Source organism: Tachypleus tridentatus, chromosome 12, assembly GCF_004210375.1.
Source record: "Tachypleus tridentatus isolate NWPU-2018 chromosome 12, ASM421037v1, whole genome shotgun sequence".
In the NCBI taxonomy this organism is placed as follows: domain Eukaryota; kingdom Metazoa; phylum Arthropoda; class Merostomata; order Xiphosura; family Limulidae; genus Tachypleus; species Tachypleus tridentatus.
Genome location: NC_134836.1, coordinates 119,944,718 through 119,967,718, shown reverse-complemented (window position 1 = coordinate 119,967,718; position 23,001 = coordinate 119,944,718). Strand labels below are relative to the sequence as shown.

General features: G+C 34.5%; 2 protein-coding genes across 2 annotated transcripts in view; one reads left to right on the top strand and one right to left on the bottom strand.

Moving 5' to 3' along the window:
• Positions 1–23,001, top strand: part of LOC143234511 (kinesin heavy chain-like) — a 367,254-nt gene that overhangs the window by 120,753 nt on the left and 223,500 nt on the right. The gene's annotated exons all lie outside the window — the stretch shown is intronic.
• LOC143234896 (growth factor receptor-bound protein 7-like) lies at positions 4,511–19,912 on the bottom strand. Its single transcript, XM_076472588.1, has 8 exons — positions 19,789–19,912; positions 19,489–19,596; positions 19,204–19,305; positions 17,580–17,693; positions 16,914–17,030; positions 6,865–7,010; positions 5,086–5,178; positions 4,511–4,667 (listed from the first exon to the last, which is right to left on the bottom strand). The coding sequence occupies exons 1-8, from the start codon at positions 19,801–19,803 to the stop codon at positions 4,511–4,513; spliced, it is 852 nt and encodes a 283-aa protein (XP_076328703.1). The 5' UTR covers positions 19,804–19,912.

Below are 23,001 nucleotides of genomic sequence, written 5' to 3'. Positions count from 1 at the left end.
ATGTTGCACAGTATACAGAGATGAACATTGTGTTATTTAACCCTTTTGTAAAGGGCTCAGTGTAATAAACCCAGGTTCCTCTACACGTATGCACATATTAAGTATTCACACTATAACCTTTGATACAGCACGTGTATCTTCATAAAATATGATAGCTTTTTAGTAAAGATTACAATTATTTTGCACACAAAAAATCAAATTTCTTAATGAAATATCTGTACTAACAATTTCTTTGTGAAAGTAGCAAGTCTGTTTTGTTAGTAGTCTGACTGCAAAGTGATTTCATGTTATCATTGAAAAAAAACTATTCTTTGTTCCAAAAATCTCAAATGTTATTTGTGTAATCTCTAAAACCTCCTAAATGTATTTCAGTTTGTTTTTTTGTAGAACTATATAATTTGTTATTTTCTATACTTTAGCTATATGGTGTTTGTCACTGGACTAGCCTTATAAACATCATAAAAAAAGTTACTGAAATAAACACGAATTATGCTTTATTAGTGCTAGAATGACTACATGTTATAACATGAAAATACAGATGTTTAGTTTACGTAGCTTAAGTCTCGTAACACTATATGTTTATTCTGTTTTATTATGTTGACCTTCCAGTTATTCCTCGCTAACATTACATAATGTGCACTCACGTTACATATCCAGTAATATGAAACTGGCCTTTAGTCTTCACTGTCTTGGCAATGTTTTAGTGGACTAGTATTTTGTAATATACACTCATGTCAGTTATTATACATTATATATATGTATGTTGATTATTACTATTTAGGAATAAATTATTAACCTTATTTTTCTTAAAATATAGAACAATAAATCAAGAAGACAGGCAATTAATTATCTCTTCTCGCTATGACCTTTGAACTCGGTTGCTACTGGACATAGGTTGCCAAGCCTTTAAAATATCCCACATGGAGGATATCAAACCAAAGTTTTTTTGGTTTTTTTTTGTGGGGTATACATACAGTTAAATAACCAAAAAATCATAAATAACTACATTAACACCACAGAATTCCACTATAACTTAAGTTTAGTAACTAACGTGTATTTAGGTTTTAAAAAATATGAAACTTTGAGCAAACTAAAGATGCAGCCTACCTCATTGAAATCTTGAATCAAAAGAATGTGGTAGCCTTTTCAAAGATTAAATTAGCTGAAAAAAATCACTCTGGATACATTCTAAGTTATTGATTGGTTTTCACATGTCATATATTGAAGTAAGTATATATGTATAAGGGATTGTTTCCAAAATGTAAAGAGGTGAATGGTGTCACTGTTTGATTCAGTACATAAGTCGTATCTCGGCAGAATAAAAAGATATGAGATTCTTGTTTTATATTATAGCTTGTCAATATTAGTAATTTGAGTTACTAATTTGTATGAAACTACAGACTTAGTATTTTCACATTACAAACATCTAATTTTAAACAGCACTACATTCAACATACCATGTAATTCACTAAAATCTATATTTAGATGTGTCCTCTTAATATTTACTTTTAAATTAAAAATTATTTCATATATAATATTAAAGTTTGAATTATAATATACAATTTGATTCTAAACTTATTGACATTAATTTGTAAAATAGTAGTTCAATAAAATTTTGAATGGAAGTCAACAAATGTGATGACATATGACCTTTGACCCATTGTGAAAGGGATAATAAGTTATAGTTTTAATTGTACAGCCATGAAATGCTTAACGTATTCAGCTGCAACCTCTACTACTGTTATGTAATACTGAGAGACAAATGAGATGGAAAACACTCAGTTGATCACTTCATAACTATAAGCATACTTTTTTAATCAGTGATGACAAGAAAACCCACTTGTAGAAAAAAATAGATATGTAAAAATGGCTGGTTTGGGTTGAGAAAACTTTGTTTACGTAGAGGAGCGAACAACGTCGAAATGTGGCTCCCAAACAAACCGTTTTTACATATATAAGCATATTCTTTGTTTGTATTACACAAGATAAAATACATATGCAAAATCAAACAAGTTAGTGTTAATTTTGGAACATCTAAGTAGTGTTTTTTGTTTTAATTCTGGCTGGTCCATGAACTGAGTTCATCAAAATGTTTCTTCCCTTCATTATTCAGTGATAAACACCTTCATTATGTGGCCTATAAAAAAGTATTCCTGTAATTTGTGAGCCACCATTTCTGTGGTACAGATAATGTAAACATCCTCTTTAATAACATCTTGTAAGAAATCTGTAGAATTAATTGAATTGTTCAGCAACTAAGTTGTATTGTAGAAACCTGTGTATAAATAATAGTTATGAAAGTGGTATAGCGTACTGATATGAATGTTTTAACGGTCAACTGTTTATAATTTCATCATACATAAACGATACTGTGGATCTCCTATCAGTCTCACAGATATTATTTTACCCTTCTTCGGTGTAACATTCACTTAACTAAGAAAGTTGTTTTTGATGTGCATATTTTAGAACTTATTACAGATATAACCTTCAGTTTTCTTTACAGCATGTAAAATTACACAAAAAATATTATGGTTCTTATGCTTACATGGAAAGAGATCTTTATAGGTTTTCTGTTGTTAGATGGTAATAAAAAAGCCTGTTCATACTGGACAATCCAGTATCCTTACACCAGACAAGTATTCATATAAATTTTACCACTATGTTAACCCATGCCACTGAAGGTTATGTTTTCCAGCAAGATTTCTTGAAAACTGGGGAATGGATTTGGATAAAACTTTGTATAAAAGTGTACTAAGAACTGTTTAGTTTTTGGAGGGTAAAGGTCATAAAAATACAAAATGCTATCTGTCAACATGGAGATTAAATTATTGCAGTATTTTTGCACAATAACACAGTAAAACATGATTGGATTTTTATGAAACATGGTGGACATGTGTAGAATATTATCTTTCATTGGCCTGATAAGGACAGACACATTTTTGTATTTTTTGAGGACCAGATATGATCAACACTTTGTGGTGGAGTTATGCACTCTACTGAGTACTAAAGTGGTATGTTGTTACTACGTTAATGAATGGTACTTGACAATCCCATAATCTTACAACTAAACACCCGTACCAGCATACTTATTACTATTTTATGGTAGGATTGAGGACTTTAGTTTCTATGGTCCTAGAGGTATGTTGTTATGTTAATGAGTGGTTCTTTGGAAAACAGAAAATGTACAACTTTATAGTTTTATCTGGATACACCCAAAATGTTTTGCTGGTTTCTACACTCACAACAAAGGGTTACTGATATCAGTAACACCAGTTATAGTAGTATGAAGTTATATTTTCAAATGTTTGTGCAACTGTAAGTAACCCAGTGATTTTCGTTCTTACTGCTTAATAGGATATTCTGTTTAGAGAATGCAATGAAAGATTTATAAAAGACACATCTAATGTTATGAATATACAGAAAAAAGATATTTATTTTAATTATTTGTAGATAAAAAAAAAACAACAACACATCATACATGTTAAACTACTGGGTGGCAACGTATTTGCCCGAGAAAAACAAAACATGAAATATACATGATAAATAACATAATTAAATTACTTTTCTAATTTCATGTATATCACAGATAAAAGCAGTACAATAAATGAATAAAGAGATTACAATGATTTCCTATACGTTTTGGATACGACTAAAATATCTAGAAAACACAAAAGAGCAAAGTTTATTTTGTTCTAGCATTCAGCATGTTTGTAGAAATTGTCCTGATAAAACAAAATGCACAGTAATTGCCAGTAATAGATTGTAACTTAAAAAACGTAACCATTTTTCATCTAGGAAGACAGTTTTATTGTACATGTTTTGCTAAGAACTTATGTTGTGTATTTCTAGATTTCAAAAGACATAGTTGCAAGAAAGTATTTATTTTTGTTATATTATTTATTTTCATGCTAGAGGAATCAAATACTGGCCAAAACACACACTTTCCTAACTTCAACTACGTAGTGTCAGAGTGCATTACAGGTAGAATTGTCCCAATTCACACAACTATATATATAAAAAATTTGTATCAAAGACAAAAAATAATTATATTACTTTACACCGAAGAGGTAATTAGAATCTGAAAACTTCTGTGAAGAGGTAAATACTGCCTGTGGTCCATTAGTACCCCTAAATTGTAATGGGTCATTGTCATGGCGATTGATTTAAATGTGTCAGTTTTTCTTAAAGAAGATAGTTGGGTAGGAAGCTGGTATTTCTGTCCTTGTGTAAATTGACAAATAACTACTTGCAAAATTATAATGCATCAGAAAATAAAAGCTGTCTTTAACTATTGCACTGTGATATTTCAACGATAAACTTATAAATTGTGTCAATCATAAGTTATAACAAATGTTTACAGCACTGCTCTGTAACAAACCACAAACGTTTAAGACAATCTTATACTTTCACTAAAGTCTATGTAGTCAGTGAATTACAGGCAATGCTGAGCCTAAGAAAACAATGGGTATTGGAATAAAGTTTGTGGCACTGGTTATTTGCTTTCTTCTTATCATGTGAGTATGGACGATATGCTTGTCCTCAAGTAGCTTCTAACTTCTTTTTCTGATGAATGAAGAACTGGGTGAGCTTCGTTGGCAGATAGCCGAGATTGAGCTGATAAAACTCGACAAGCTGCAAGAGGTCGTAAAACTTTGTTTTCCCGCCATCTAGAGTGTAACATAACTGGTTCTTCTCTTCCATCTTGTTCAAAAAACAAAGGAAATTCTGCTTGTAATATATGAAGATACTCATTCACAATAAGACTGTTATACTAGATAATACAAACTGCTCTCACACAGGATTCATTGATGTGTAGTTTGGAAAAAATATTATTTTGTGTAGTGGCAGTTCAGAAGATGAAAAGGCCATACCGGTTCACAAACATTTTGAACCAATACAATATTTCTTAATTTTATATTAAGACCTATACTACATTTGTGTATAAAAACCAGAAAGCTTAGGGAATCATGTACTTTATTGTATATATAAACTAATACACTACTAACCAGAAAAACTTGAATATTATGTACATTCTAATTACAAACACAGGAAACAAAGTGATCAAAATGCTTAATGTTAACTTACCGAAGAATTTGGGTATGGTGCACTTTCCGATTATAAACATAAGACAGAACAAAGCAAGAAGGATTTCGATGGCTTTCACGTACTAAAAATACTCTTGAAAAGAAAAAGAAAAAATTGTTAAACCTAACTTTAATCATCTATTGTATACTTTATTAATAACACTAACTATCTTCATTAAAATCCTGAGAAATAATTCTAGAAATATTAAGGTTTACAGCACTCCACCAGTTACAGACTCAATAATAACTATTGCAACTCTCATTGGACTACATGGAAATCATTGTAGTTTTTATATCAACACTGTAGGAATCACTTCCATGTTTTTTTTATAATCCATTTACTGGTTCTGAACAAAAACACAACACTGTATTTCATACCAACAACTTAAATACAAATTACTTTGTACCCTGAACATCTAATTTAATGTTTACGGAATTGGGGTAAAAAGACAACTATACATTTCACAAAAATCTTCATTTATTAACCACCTGTTTGTTTCTTTATTGGTAAAACAATGGTTGTTAATAAATGAAACATATAGCTGCCTTTGTTGTTTTGATTGTGTAATTACAGAGTATCACCAAGCACCAATGGTTTAAAGTAATAATTATATATGTTTATTAATGTATTGTTATATTAACTTTACTGTCATAACTTTGTGAAAGACAATGAAAAACAAGTTTGTACTTTTCTCTCACAACACATGTTGAGGAGATGGTAAATGAATTTGTTCTACTGTGGTCATTTCTGATACCAGTGGAGTTGTGCAAAAATATTTATATATATTAACAAGATGAATTATCAGTTTGACTTTTTCTCCTAAGTTAACATGGTATAAATTTTTTTGGGGGGACAAAAAAAAAGTATAGTGAAATTTAATGGACGTGAAATAATTTAAATGTTTCAGCACATGATAAATCACTAAGTTACTTCTTCACCATTCTGTAGCAGTGGAGACTTGTTACAGAAATAGTCTTCATAATTACTTCACTAGAAAACAAACATACTGTTGTGGTCATTTGAAATCTTTAAAGTTCCTTTCTAGCAACAGATGGTGAGTTAACCCTTTAGCTTAGCCGTAGAGCTCTAGTTCATAGTGTGAGCATTCCAATCTTCAAATCGTGCTTGAAGGATTACTACAGAAAAACTAGCAATCATCTGACAACTATGGCAGATTACTTTTGTGAAAAGGGGAAGACACGAAAGTTTGAGTTTTTATAAACTGCCTTATTAGTAACAGTTATTGAGTTAATCTTTTGATTGATCATTTACTTGTAGTGAACATGTTTCTCGATCTAAACTCTGTTCGAGAAAGGTGCAAAGGGGTGTAAGTGTATCTGTCCAACAGCTAATATCCCCAGCCAAAGTGAATAATTACAGACAAAGAAAATAAACGTATGAGATCCAGTTATTTTTTATTGGGGGGGGGGCATATTTTGTCATTACATTCATTGTTTACTGACTCACCCATCCACAGTGCCATATTTTGTCGTTACATTCATTGTATACTGACTCACCCATCCACAGTGCCATATTTTGTCGTTACATTCATTGTATACTGACTCACCCATCCACAGTGCCATATTTTGTCGTTACATTCATTGTATACTGACTCACCCATCCACAGTGCCATATTTTGTCGTTACATTCATGATATACTGACTCACCCATCCACAGTGCCATATTTTGTTATTACATAATCATTCATTGTATACTGACTCACCCATCCACAGTGCCATATTTTGTCGTTACATAATCATTCATTGTATACTGACTCACCCATCCACAGTGCCATATTTTGTTAAAAGCTGAGTTGACTCTTCTCGTGACATTCCAGTGTAAAACCATGGCTGAACAGAATGAACACCAAATTCAAAATCTGAATCAGTTGAAGCCTGTGAGGTTTGGTTAGAAATAAGCTTTTTCTGAAAATGGAAAAAATAAGTCAAGCATTAATTTGGTTTTATTAAAAATAAGAAACCTGGGATACAATATTAATCTGATAAAAACAAATTAACTATAAAGACAATGACTTCTACTTGAACTAACTGGTGTCTAGTTAAAGATCCATACATGCAAGCTGGGCTTTGTTAAAATCTCTTAACCATGGACCCATACACAAGTTGATAACTTGAAATATGAGTGATGATGTCCAGATAAACATTTCCCACATGTTTCCAATTAGACTTAAAACTGAACTCTATTCCACAGTTCATCATGCTTTAAGTTTCTATGACTTAATTTATTTGGAACCAAACTGACATCTCGAATAAACAGTCATCTACTAGTGTTTAATGCAATAATAAACATTTATTACACTGAAGATTATACCTATGGAATCCAAATATTGTTATATATACAGTACGTTAATGTACCATGCATTTCTATCTTCTCATGTTATTATAGTATTTATTCTGAATTTATGATTTATTCTACATATGTTTCGGTTTCACATAACACAAGGCCATGAAAAGAATTACCATATTTGCCACAATATAACAAGCACTCAAATGAGAGATTAACCTGGAAAAAAATTTGTTTTTCTACATATCAGGTACATAAAACACACTGAATAATTTCTAAATACAGTTTAGAGCTATCAGTGTATTAAATGGTTCTGGAAATTGTTTTTTACTTGTAACTTTTATACAGTTTATTGACAAAAGTTTATATGTGGTAATACACTAAGTTAAATCATTTGTCTTCATCATTGCTATAACTGATGCTATAAATTGCATTTACTTCCTTTGGATCTTTGCTTCATCCTCCTCTGGTTCCCACAGCATATGATCATCTGCACCATCCATAACGTTGAATATGTAACATGTTTTAAAACCTTTAATGATATTTTACAATGTTTTGGTGGTAGCTTGTAGTAAAGCACCTAATAAAACTGAAAGTACACTGTTTTGGGGAAGGTATTTGTAGAAAAAAAAGAACATTATATTTAGCCAAACACAGTAAACTGATTTAATTCTAGCTGCCTTTGTACATAATATATTTTCTGCCAGTGAAGAATATTGCTGTAGCACTACACACTGTGCAAGTATATTGACAGTAGTGTTCATCAATGGCAGATTAGATGAAATCTGAAGGTTACAACCTCTCTTCAGTGACATATCTGATTCCTAACAAAACAGCATTATTGAATCTCATACCTAAAAAATACTGTAATCTCTTGGTTAGCTCTCACAACTGTTCATTTTGACAAGTTTAATACTCTCCTACAGTTTAACACATAACATTTTATATCTTGTTAGATACCTCTAAGTTGTTAGGAAGGTTTAAGAGTTAACTATGTAGTAAAGATTATCTCCTTCATCCACTATACACATTATTTAAATATATTTTTGGGGGTATGAATATTGTTTCCTTGCATTTCTGTACACTTGTGTCCCGTGCCCCTTTTTAAATTAATTTTACTTCATATTAAATATCCTGATGAACTTTCTGTTATTAAGTGGACCTATTCCATACCTCTAAGGTAAACTCAGTTTCACTCATATTTCACACACGTGACAATGTACTGTGGAAAAAGTCATAACCGTATAGTGAACATCAGTTGCTCACTTCGTAATAGTCCATTTGCTACCAAAGTACTTACAGGTTGAATTAATATTTTGTTTAACTTTAAAAATCAGTTAGGTATTCCAAACAGCAAATTGAGAAGAAGATAAAAACACATGGCAAGCTTGAAAACTGGACAGACTATCAGCTCTTTGTGAGTGTTATAAAGAAGTACACCAAAGAAATAACACCTAAGTAGACGTACATAAAATTCAACTAGTTAGCATTTCTTATAATCAACCTTGATGGGTCTATAGGGTCATAACCTTCTCAGAACTGTAATTTAAAGATGGACATCATACAGGTTTTGTGAGTGAATATGTGTAATTAAAATAAGGAAAGAATTTAGACTTTCAAAAATACTAAACACCCTCTGAAGAAAAAACATTGGAAAACAACTGAAAGTAATATATATATAAAGAGTTCAATTACTGGATGAATAAATGGCAGATGGTTTTTATATAAAGTAATCCACTTGAGATATCACAATTTTAATATAATTTTTATGGGAATAACCTTAACAGCATTGTGGGAAAAAAAAAAAAACATCTTGGAGTAATAGTCGATTAGTCTCTTATTCCATCCAATTAGCATGCTGTTATTAGTGGCAGGGCAAATAGAATTTTAGATTGCATTTACAGAAATACCAAATACAAGTACAGGGAAGTGATAATGTGACTGTATAGGTCATTGGTTAAGTTAGACCACATTTGGAGTACTGCATTCAGTCTTTGGTTTAGTTAGACCACGTTTGGAGTACCGCATTCAGTCTTTGGTTCAGTTAGACCATGTTTGGAGTACTGCATTCAGTCTTTGGCTCAGTACCTTGGAAAGAGCATCAAACTGTTGAAAAGGGTTCAAAGGAAGACTAGTAGGACGATACCTAGGATGGAAAGATTGTCATACAAGAACAGATTAAAATGTCCAAACTATTCTCTTGAAGAAAAAGAAGGTTAGAGGGAATCTGTTTGAAGTGTTTAAAATTTTTAAGGGAATCGATAGTGTTGAGGCATCATCTTTCTTCGTATTTAATGGTCAATATGCTAAGGCTAGGGACACAAATATAAACATTTGCAAACTAGAAGCCATCTTTATTTTTACAAAAACATTATTGTTGGCTTTTGGAATGGGTTGTCTTCAGGTGTGGTGAATGCAGTAAACTTAAAGAAAAATTAATAAACATTTGAATGATAAGGCAGGCATCAAGTTTTATAGTGTTTAGTTTAGTGGATGGAACAGCCGAGATGGTTCAAACAGTCCCTCATTGTCCTTTAACATTATGTTAAATACATCCTTTGAAACCAAGCCACATCAGCTGGAATAACGTAACCAAGCCACGTTAGCTATGATAACATACCCATTTGTTCTTATTTTCAAACTTTCTAAAGTGTAATGATTCAGAGAACAAAGAGTAGTACATAATACTTTTAAAATGAAATTCCTATTTGAAAGAATAACTGGTGTCTTCTTAAAGAGAGTTCTTAATGACTTAATTTCACTTGGTATTTCAATGCATTTCCATTTTGCAGAATACGTTCTCTCCCAGGTAACCCTGAAACTTGACTGAAACAAAAATCAGGTATTAATCTTACACTGGTGATGGGCTACAATAGAAGCTTCAGAAAAAACAAAATGATTGATTGATTGATTTAGTGTTTTATGGTACAAAGCAGCGAGGCTATCTGCGCCAGACATTCGGTAAAAATGTAAAAAAAAATAAATAAATAAATGTAGTAAGAGACATAAATGGAAATGAAGGTAAAACAAAAAAGTATAAAACCAATGTTGACACCTAGTCTACAATGTTAAGATAGAAGGCAGAGTATAAGAAGTTGTAAGGTATTTACTCTAGCAAAAAGGTAATGATCATAACCCGCCAGGAAGACTAACAGGTAAGTTCAAGAACCACCATCAGTCACCTGAAGTTGGTCTTTCCAGTCCTGGTTCCGGGTTATGTGTCATAGCAGCTATTATCAAAATGTAAAAGAATAAAAGTTTTAAAAGACACTCTGCAAAATCTTAATAATGAGTAGCCAAATGTCCAGTAAAAAGATAAAAGTCAAGTAAATGGAGTAAAATTTGTAAAAGTAATTGAAGATAAAAGCAAAACGGCAATTAAAAGAGAAAATGGCGTAAAAACCAATGTTGACATCCTGTCAACAAAGTTGTAAAGAACTACCTGTAGCAGAATGGTAATGATCATAACCCGACAGGAAGACTAACAGGTAAGTATAAAAACCACCGTCAGTCACCTGAAGTTGGTCTTTCCAGTCCTGGTTCCAGGTTATGAGTCAATATGGCCAGTACTAAAAAGTTAAGTAGTAAAAGTGTGAAATGATATGCAGCAAAAGTCTAATAACAACTCGCCAGGACGACTAACGAGTAGTTCAAACGGATAGTTCAAACAGTAGCGTTAGTCACCTGAAGTTGGCCTTTCCAGTCCTGGTGTCGAGTTATTTAATGTTCTGGCCATTGTCCAATGTCAAATTGAAGGAGAGAGATTAAAACTGTAAAAAAGGAACCACAATTAAAAAGGTGTAATGAATAAATATGCAACACTTAAATGAGATTAAAAAGATTAATGGCCATTAAAAAATTAAAAACATTATAAAGGTGGACAGAGTCACCATCACCAATAATTCTGTCCAATGTTACAGACTGACCCTGGGAAAAAATATGTTTAAAATATTGCCTTCGTTGAGAATTGTAACGATGGCAAGAATGTAAAACGTGGCTGATAGTGATTTGAGTGTTACACAAACTACACATTGGTGCATCAGTTCCAGATAAAAGAAAATGATGAGTTAAAAAAACTGTTACCAATGAGAAATGGGCCAGTCAGTTTCGAATATCAGCGAGAATAGGATGTGAGCTAACGTGTAGCGATTCCAAGGCAAGTATAGAACTAAGCGAATCAGTATAAATAGTGCAGTTGGAGTACTGCTCAGCTGCAATATGATCCAGGGCAAGAGATATGGCATACAGTTCAGCAGTGAACACAGAAGCTGTAGAAGGGATTCTGCATGCAACTACTGACCCATAGCAAACCATAGCAGAGCCCACTGAATTACCTGATTTGGAACCATCTGTATAAATGGGAACTGAATGATTGTTTGAAAGATATTCATTGAATAAAAGGCGGTACTTCAATCTGGAGTATCTGCCTTTTGGGTGACTGAAAGAAAGGTCACATTTGGGAGCTGTAATAAGCCATGGTGGGATGGGCCGATCTGTGGAATCTGCAATGTTATCCAAGGACAGACCCAACTCATTCAATTGCGCCCGGATGCGAAGGCCAAATGGAGCAATGACAGATCGTCTGTTCTGAAAAGTACTGCCCACCGAGGAAGGAAAATACATTTCCAGGTGGGATGCTTTGGTAAGGAATGAAGTTTCAAAGTATATTGTAAAGATAGTTGCAAGCGGCGAAGGTGTAGAAAGGTTCATGAGATTCAATGTATATACTTTGAACTGGAGAGTGCGGAAAGCCCCAGTGCAGAGTCAAAGTCCTTGGTGATGAATGGGGTCCAGCATCTTTAAGGCGAGGGTCTGGCAGAGCCATAGACCATTGATCCATAATCGATTTTCGATCTAATAAGAACGCGATATACCTTTAACACTGAACAGCGATCTGCCACCCAACTGGTAGAAGAGAAACACGGAGGATGTTCAGTGCTCTTGTGCATTTGACCCGAAGCTGCTTTAAGTGTGGCATAAAGGTCAGTTTACGATCAAAGATAAGCCCCAAGAACTTGGTCTCTGGGACCATTGGCACCAAAACTTCACCGATATGAAGTTCAGGATCAGGGTGAAAACCCGTCCAGCGGCAAAAGTGCATGCATACAGTTTTGGAGAGAAAAATTAAAGCCGTTCGCCAGAGTCCACTTCCATACACAATTGAGGGCGGTTTGTAGTTGCACGCTCAATATATCTCATGTTTGACGACTGACATGAGATGTGAAAGTCGTCGACATACAGCCCATTCGCAACAGTGAGAGGGAGTTGTTCAGTGATGGCCTTTATCTTTATACTGAAGAGTGTAACACTCAATACACAGCCTTGCGGGACTTCAAGTTCCTGTACAAAAGAACGGGAAAGTGTCGAACCCACACAAACTTGGAATCTCCTGTCCATTAAAAATTTTTTAATAAACATGGGTAGATGGCCACGTAACCCATATGTATGGAGGTCTCACAAAATGCCATATCTCCATGTTGTGTCGTAAGCCTTCTCTATGTCAAAGAATATTGATACAAGATGTTGGCGGTTGAGAAAGGCTTCTCTGATAGATGTTTCTTCAAGACGAATTAGGTGGTCTGTGGTGGAGTGCTGTCGACGGAACCCACACTGGGTGGGCGAGAGGAGGTTGTTTGATTCAAGGAACCAAACAAGACGAGCAATAACCATCCTTTCTAATGTCTTACAGAGACAGCTCGTCAAAGCAATTGGACGGTAGTTTGAAGGAATCTTGGGATCTTTCCCTGGCTTAGAGAAAGGTAAAATAATAGCCTGGCGCCAGGCATCAGGAAAAACATTCTCCTGCCAGATCCAGTTGAAAACAATCAGAAGGACATCAAGAGAAGCAGGAGATAGATGGTGCAGCATGTCATAATGAATATCATCAGGTCCAACAGACGTACTGGCAGACCGATGAAGAACCATTTTTAGTTCCACCAAGGTAAAGGGACAATTATAGTCAAAGAAACAGTCAGTTCGAAAGGAAAGAGGTGATCGCTCTGCCCGAGTCTTGATGGCCAGGAAGGTGGAGGAACAAGCAGAAGTGCTAGATACCTGGCAAAAGCTTTCACCTAGAGTGTTAGCGATATTCCGAACATCAGTCACCTCCTGACCATCAGAGAGTAAGATCGAGAGGGGGACAGAATTGTAGTGCCCATTAACCTTTCGAATCCTGTCCCATATGATCTTGGAACTGGTGGTAAAAGATATGCTGGTTGTGAACTTAATCCAAGATTCCTTCTGGCTTTGACGTCTTACCCACCTAGCATGTGCACGGGCCCGTTGGAAAGCAACCCGGTTTGAAAGTGTGGGATATCTGAAAAGTATCCCAGGCCCGCTTTTGAGCCTTCCGTGCTAAGTGGCAAGCAGGATTCCACCACGGACGAGGATATCGTGGAAAACGTGTCGAGGTTTTAGGAATACACTGAGCAGCTGCATGTGTAATACAGTCAGCTACCGCTGCTACACAGTCATCTATTGATGGCTGATTTACGATGGCAGAATCAAGTTCTGCGAGAGCAGTGAAAGTGGACCAGTCTGCCTGATCCAGCTTCCACCGGGGCACGCAGGTAGGGTAGCATCGACCACGGCCAGTCTCTCTCAAAAGGATCGGAAAACGATCACTGCCTAGTGGATTACTGTCAACCCTCCATGAAAAATGGGAGAATAATGAAGGGGAGCAAACTGAGAAATCAATAGCGGTAAAGGACTGACTAGGTGCATGAAAGCAAGTGGAAGAACCAGTATTGAAAAGAGAAAGATTGTGATCAGAGAGCATCCGCTCTACAGATCGGCCTCCCCATCAATAATAGCACTTCCCAGAGGATGATGTCCATTAAAATCCCCTAGGATTAGAAATGGAGATGGCAACTGTTCAACGAGAGCATCAAGATCTGATTGATCGTATGTCTCTCCAGGGGACAGGTACAGAGAACAAACAGTGATGGTATGACCCAAGGAAACACGCATGGCTACAGCCTCCAAGGGTGTGTTGAGTGACAAAGACAGGGTGGGCACGTGTTGATCAACCAACAGTGCCACCCCTCCATGTACTCGACCATCACACAACCTGTCATTTCTGTACAGAGAAAACTGCCGAATGGAGACAGTATCAGCAGTTTTGAGAAATGTTTCTTGTAAAGAAAGACAAACAGGATGGTAAAAAGCAATCGGCGTTTTGATATCATCCAGATTAGAACATAAACCTCGATAGTTCCATTGTATCAATGTGGCCATTTTTAAGAACGGGTAGGTGAAGTGGCTGGAGAACCCTTCGGTTTACGACCACGTCTTTTTTCTTTACTGTCTTTAGTCGGAGGAGGTCTATCAACCTCCATGGATCCTGCTCTGGGTCGGGTGGGCAGGTTTTTGTTATTGGAAGGGGAATCCAGTGACTGAGGACGCGAACAAATAATTGTTTTGTCTCTTGTGGTGGGAGAAAAAGATGTATCAGAAGAAATACCTGTATTTGAAACTGAAGGACGTGGATCTTGAGGTTTGTTGGAAGGTATGGGAGGAACAGAGATGGGTGTGGAAGTCGATTCATCAACCTTTTTAACCACGGAGGTCAAAAGGCTTTTGTTTTGAAAATGATTCTCTTGGAGGCACAGAGAGATCTGTCTGCACTCCCACTGTAGTTGTGGAACGAAGTGCAGCAGCATATGTCCGAGATGGAGTTGTGGACAGCAATTTCCGAGCCTCAGGATAACTAATGTTATGTGTCGTTTTCAAACGCTGCACCTCTTTTCCTCCAACCATTTTGGGCAAGAATGAAAGTAAGAGGGTGAGAACCATTGCAGTTTACGCAATGTGGGTTCATGTCACAGTCATAGGCATCGTGGTCCTTGCTTCCACAACGAGCACATGTCAGGGAACCAAGACAAGATGTCTTTGAGTGGCGAATCTCTGACATTGGAAACATCGAAGAGGGTTTGGTATGTATGGCGAACCCTGCAAATGAATAACCTGCCTTGATGGTGGCAGGTGCACGTGGTGAAGTAAATGTTAAAACGAGGGTATTTGTTGGCAGTGTAACTCCATCTTTGTGAGTAGAGATCGCCTCACTGCAGAAACTCTTTGAGTGGAGAGACCAGCGAGAATCTCTGACTCAGAAGCGTTCTTCAAATTCCTTTCAACAATAACTCCTCGTGAAGAATTCAAGGTAGCATGGGGTGTAACCTCAATAGGTATATCCCCAATTGCCTTTGAATTCAAGAGGAGTTCAGTGTGTTGGGATGTGGATGTTTCAACCAATATGTCTCCAGATCGAAGTTTCTTTACTGACTTTGGAGAGCCAGCAAGTACCTCTAGTCCCTTTTGAATAAAAAAAGGGGACATTTGCCCTAAAGGGTTTTCTGAAAGAGAATGTAATATAAGAAAATGAGGTACATGTGTTACTGATGTTGAAGATTGCTGTTCTGAGTATTCAAGGCGTGGTCGCTTACCCATTGACTGTTTTTTACAATTTTATTTAAATTTTTTTGAGGATCCATAGGAAAAGAAAAATTTCGGTACCCACTAACCCCACCCACCATGGAGCCCTACAAGGGGACGCACTACAAAGTCACGCAAGGACAATGCAGCAACGCCAGGGTTTCGTGAGCACTATACCCAAACACCAGCATCAGGTACAATGTCCACAACACCTGTTGAGAACTTCCAACACTGGTACTTGGTTGACTCTAGCCCAAGTGGACTAGCCAATTGACCCAAGGGGGGCCACCCAAAGGCCGCCCGTCTACAGAAATTTGAGGCCAAAGTGGTGTGTTAGGGTTGGACCCTTCAAACAGCAGGATCCTCTCCTCCCTTTCACGGGTCGCCATGCACGGCAAACACGTGGGTGGATGTTTAGATCCCAGAGAAGGTAACCTGATAGAACAGAACCTTCCCTGGGAGGTCCCCTCACCACGTACAGGAATCCACACCGAGGGGAAAACAAAATGTATTTAGAATTAAGAACCATTAATATGAAAGAGAATACTGAACAATCTTATAATATGATTCAAGTTAAAGGTAACCAAATGCAAGTTAAATCTATGCGAGGTCTGAAAGGGGATTGCCACTTAGCTACAGCAGTGTGCATATTTAATCAAACAACTTATTACTCCTGACTGATTATACGTATGAAAAAAACAAATGCAGTTTAAAATGTTGGAAAAATCATCAAAATAAGAAATTATAGATTTTACAAAAGTTCTTACTGTACTAAAGGAAGATGTAGAAAAAGAGAACCAAATTACACATCAAACTGAGAACATAAACATGTCAAGTTCTTATTGATGCCATAAGTGGCCAAACTAAATATCAGCACTGTGTAAACAGAGAGATTATTGGTGTAATAAATTCATTGATAGTTTCATGTAGAGATTAACTTCCAGTAATTAGAAATACATTTCAAAAACACACTAACAACTATTCTTATTTATAATGTTATAAAATGATATTTGTTTGGGTTTCTAATAATCTTTTACAGCACTTTCAACCAAAATATAAACTGCATCTAACTTGTCAAAACTTTTACTTACCTTCCACTTCTGAGCTTCAACTGCAGTTATTGCTTCAACTTCTGCTGGATTTTGGACCACACAACCAAACTTTCCTGTGAAGTCCATTGCTACCTGAATTTTATCACAGAGGTAATCCTAAGAAACAAAACCAATACTTCTTATATTGAGAACAACATATGATGCATCATACTGACTCAATCGACACACACCAACACAAATGGCACATCCAACTGATACAACTGAATATTTTAACTTGATATAGTCACTAATTAACAATTAGTACTCAACTTTTAACCTATTAATACAACACCAGCTATTCTAGGGTGGCCTGCTCATTATAAGACAAAATAAGAGCGAAACAGTGTCTGGGTGCAAAATGCCTTCTTTATAACATACAAATTAAACAACTACATGCTTGTCTAAATAGCTGATTCAGAGTAATTACAGTACACACGTTGAAGTGGCAGAAATAAAAGTTATACATTTCATCCAGTATTTTAAGAGATACATTCACAGATCTAGCAAAATATTGGTATTACAACAGAGCATTACAAACACCACTACAATAAAATGTTGTACAACTAGGCTTATCAAAAAACATTTAATATACGATGTCTCTATCAGAAAATACATATGACACAAAAGGGTAAAAATATATTTAAAAAGCAAACTACTACAACTTACAAACTTTATATCTCTATGTTTTTCTTGGGTTTTGCTTTGGTAGAGAGAGGAACTGTCAAGAAAGTTCCATCTTGACTTGACTTCTCTGTAGTTTTCAACCAACTTCTTACCAAACTAGGAGAAACGAAACTTTAGGTTGAAAAATGGAAGCAAATTTATTGAACAAATTTAATAAAGAATCAGATAGAAATGTACTCTTATGTATGTTTGAGAGCAACCATTTGTTTTTTGTATTTCTCTATTTATGAATTACTACCAAATAATAATTTTTACATTTAAAGCTGATATTAGTTTATTTCAAGTTAATAATATTTTTATCTGTGTATAAATTTGACTTTAAACAATAGTAATTATATCTCAGTGATGTCGAGAAAACACACTTGTAGAGAAATATATATGCAAAAACGGTTCGTTTGGGTTGAGAAAATATTTTACATAGAAGAGCAAACAACGTTTCGACCTTCTTCGGTCATCGTTAATAATTATATCTACCTATAGATGTGTATCTCAAGAGAGCAAAACATTTATCTCTGTCAAGTTACCAAAACTATTCATTCTAAAATGAAAAACAAAAACAGTGTGGATATTGTTTTCAATACTTTTGAACTTCTATAAATAACAAAAGTAAAAAAGATGAAATATGTTGTTTTTGTGTAGTTTATAAACTAACATTAATAAACTGGAGGATGTGGAGGTAGATGATAATATTGTGGATGGAAAAGGTAACAAATCAAGAAATTCTCAGTGTGGTGAATGTGGAAATATATGTTGTACCAACCACCAGGAAGAGAAGAACAGCACATTTTGGCCACAAGATGAGACAAGACAACACCGCGATACAGAGTGAGACCAAGAGCACAGTGGATAACAAATATTACAGAGTGGACTGGGTAGGGAAAATATGAAGGCAGAAGTGGAGGACTGTGACAGCCAACCTTCCTGATGAAGACAGCACACGATGGTAATGATCGTATTAAAAACACGATCCACAACAATAATTTTATATTTGTTTACAAACATATACACTCACAAAACAAATTACAAACGTCCATGATATCCCATGTTTCAAATAATGGCTCAAAGCTACACAATGTCTATTAGATATAGACAAACTTAATTTTGAACTGATATGATAAACTAGAAGGAAGTCACTTAGCATTCACTAACAACTTCTTGGGCTAATTTATAGAACAGTGGGATTATACAAGTATTATAGTTTCAACAACCTCAACGAATGCAGCAACTGTTATTTGGAAGCAATGGAATAAAAACCATGTCCCTCAGATCCATACTTTGGCATTAACCACAAAGTCACCCCAATCCTATTAATTATACAGCTTTAATTGCTGAAAATATTGATTAGAAATTTAATGTGACTATTTTAATTTGATTGTCAGATCAATTTATGTCATGTAATTGTTAAAAGTAGACACAAATTTATTAATGGTGCACAATCGTTCAAGACAACTTTATACAATTGTTTTCTAATTCTGTTGATTGATAACGATAACATTAATTCAAATGACTTATTTAAACAAGTAGAATTTCAATAGTGTAGCTACAAAACCCAGAACAATCCCATTATTAACGTGCATCTAAAGAATGTAGGAATGTGATACATCACCTTTGCTAATCGTAATGCAACCATCCAGCACTCTTGTACTTTCTCACTTGCACAACAAAACCATCTTAGCACAGTTGCAGATCTTCCAAGGTTTCTTTTAGGCTAAAACAGTGCAAAGGTTAAAATAGGTTTTTAATGTACTAGTCACGGCTTCACTTATTATGAAATATATTATTTCCAAGTATTTTATTTTCTAAAAGGAAAGTAATTATTATACATTCTTTACTTTAAAATCACTTAAAGTTAATAAATCAGAAACTAGTGTTTAAAAAACAAAATACTGACCTTTAAACAAAAACCGAACTTTGTTGGAGCTTTATTACACTTTCCTTCCATTGGTAAAAAGATATCACTGTTTTGTAGGTCTAACAAAGGATACATCTGTTTTGGTTTCTACAGAGAAGCAGATAAAATAGAGAATTCAATCATTTTTTAACCACGTAAAATCTCACTGAATTTATTCACTAAATCTTAGGATTGCTCTAAGTTCTCAAAAGTGATTAATTTTGGTATTCGTGAAAAACAATCACATGTTGCCACAACATGATAGAAAGTAATTTAAGGGCACTTATCCAAATCACTAACCAGTTTCACAGACATATATCTTAATATGCAGAGGTGTATATGTTACAACCTTTCTATCAAAAACAGGGAGAACCTCAGCACGTTATCTTCAAGCCTAAAGAAGTACTTTCTCCAGGAATTTTTGTGTGGTTCTTTAAACCATAGAAAACTTTGCACAGCTGGCATGTTCTTTCCTGAATGGAGCATATTCTGTAATAAAACAAAAACACAAATCCTAATTAGTCGTATTTTGATGAGCGTTATAATATGTTTACATTAACAGACATTTCTAGTTCTAACGTACCAGGTAATTACAGTTGATTTAAATCACAAATCTTAACAAATTTGATCATTACTTTACATGTTTCATTTGGGAATCACAAGTGTCCCTTAACTGTTAATTAGCAAAAGTTTATGCATATCTTTGTGTTCATTAACAGAAATATATTTTTATTACATTATTTTTAATATTATTTGAAAAGATGAGTACAAGCTATTATTTAATAAGACAAAGCATATTAAAAGTCTTTCAAAGCAATTTACATTTTTTTTTACATCTTTCCAAGGACAAATCCATGCTCACCATTAACAAAAGATAGCCTTCTATGTTTACTAGTTGTAATTTATGCAAACATTTGTTCTTACAAACAAATTACCGACTGCTGCTAACAGACTTCCTGCCACTTTTCATCATTTGGAAATATACAAACATTTCCTTACAAAACGCAAATTACAAACCATCTTCAAAAAAATGTTCATAAATTGTCTATTTATTTTATTCTAGTTATTTTTATCAAAATCATTTAAACCAAAACTTCTCTCAGCCATTAACTTTTCAGTGTAATAATTCTGTTTTCCCCATTAAAATAGAGAGTACTAGCCAACACCTACGGTGGTTCTATGAATCTTGAAAGGTATCAATGGATACAAGGATAAAACAGTGAAAAATGTGGACATGTTTTGAACATACACCACACATAGTCTCAGTAAGATAAGAGCTTTAAACCTATTTTTAACTGAAACACACTTATCAGTATTTAAATGAGAAAACAGATGTATAATAACATACAACAATGAACATCAGGCTTTAAGTTATCACATATTCAGCTTTTTCCAATATGTTTAGTGGAATTATCCATCCAAATTTACCACTGATACAAACAAAATGTGAAGTACCTGACAGTGAGTTCGTCATACTTGTTCATGTCCATCCTTCTGTGAGGACGAACATTCAAAACCTGCCCACCATTTGTTAGTTCAAAACAAAACACTCCAGGACAAGAATACAGTTGTCTATATATTTTTTGTAATTATTTTTCAAACATAAAGTGTGAAAAATACGAAAAAAAAGGGCTTGGGGTGGCACGTATAGTGGTTAGTGTTTGCAGATGGTGAGCCTGAGGATTCATGGTTTGTATCCTGTTACCACAAATACACCCTCAATGCTTTAGACCCATTGCTATGCTAAAAGAATGACATTCTGCCAGTTGTAACTGAAGAGTTGGAAAGGGCAGATGGAAATATTATTACAAGTAAGCTAACAAAAAAGGACAAGAACAATTATTATTATTATGAGATTTACAATTTGGTCATGGAAGAAAAGAAAAGGATGAAAAGTTTGATGGAGAAAAAAAGGAAAAGGAAAAATTGGAGAAAGGAAAACGTAGCAAAAGGAAACAAATATTTAATACACAGTTAAGTCACTGGGGCCACACTACTGTGCCATCAACCAGTCAGTCAGACATGGCATAAAACTAGGGTAGGATTTTACGATCTTTGATTGAGGTTATGGGAGTGGTCCAAATTTTGTTTGGAAGAATGTTTACCACTGGGTGGTCAGTGGATGTTGTTGACCAGCTGCATTGCCTTTAAACTATTATTTTAAAACTAGGGACAACCATGTGCACATAGAATTATGTAGCTTTCTCAAAAATTTGAAACAAATTGAATGGAGAAAATGTTTTCCCTGCAACAGAACCAGACAGTGAATAGATGTAAAAGACAAACCTTTATGAAAATGCTAGTACTTGAAAAAATATATAAAATTTCCTTCAAAGAGCGTTCTTTCTACTCAATTCTTCATTTCTCCGTTCTCCTCAAATGAAGCTTCCCAACTTACAGTTTGAGAACACCTGTTCCAGTGGTCAAGACGTCAAACTGAGCTCTGACCGTTTGTACAAGTATTCAAAGGGCATCTGCTTCCATAAATGCTTTGTAAGTGGCCTAAGATGTTTACATACATCTTATATGCACTACAGCCTTCAAGTTACCATAGTGTGTGTATAATAATATTTTGTAGACAAAGTTTGATAATTTTTAATAAGATATTGATGTAATTACTTTACTAAACTTTTATTGATTTGGAAAATAACTTATTCTGAGAGTACATAACTACATACCTGTACGGTAATCATCTTAGTAAGAACTGTTGATCCTGTTACACAATCCATCTGTGTGCCAAGATCCACAAGCTCCAATGGATAAAAATTCTGTTGTAATAAAACAGTGTTCTTATTAGTTCTTTCACAGGATAAGTCAGTCGTTAATTATCTCTACATCTCCACCCATCTTGAAAATTTTGACAATTAATAAAAACAACAATTTGAAGACACGTGACAAGTATGTGGTATATTATTCGTCACAAAACGTGTACAAAAACAAATTATAGCATTATTTTTAGCGTATTTGGTTTTAAAGCAACTGGTAGAAACAAAGAATACAGAATGTAAAAACGAGAAAAAATTTCCTTCCCAGTTCGTTTTATTAAACTTTTAATCACGCAACTAATCATTATTTCAATAACAGTTAATTTAGACTAATTATAACCAATATCAATCCTGAAACAAGCTGTGCTTTTGTAGTATTTTCTTTGGTGATTAATAGAACAATATATTTTAAAAATGAGTACTTAAGTTTATTGCCAAAGAATAATAATATTATTATTGTATTGCAATACTTATTTAATAATTAATACACAAAAAAACGAACGTATAATGTAATCTCATTGCACAAAATACCTTTGAACAACAATAAAAACACGGTGTTTCCAACTTCCTACTCATTGCACATTATTTTCAATAATTAGACTACAAGGTCATGTTTTAACACTTGGACATATGAACAGTTTCTATGCAATAGCTGTTACAGCAGTAAAATATAAAACAATGAGGTCGTATAACCAGTGAAGTACAAACAACATCCTCTCTAACCAAAATTTCAAACGTAATATCGTGC

Coding starts and splice junctions, on each gene's coding strand:
- LOC143234896 (XM_076472588.1), bottom strand. Junction 7,011..16,913: donor TTGAAGCTCAGAAGTGGAAG/GTAAGTAAAAGT, acceptor TTCCATTTTCAG/AAAAAGCTTATTTCTAACCA. Junction 4,668..5,085: donor CACCATACCCAAATTCTTCG/GTAAGTTAACAT, acceptor GTTACACTCTAG/ATGGCGGGAAAACAAAGTTT.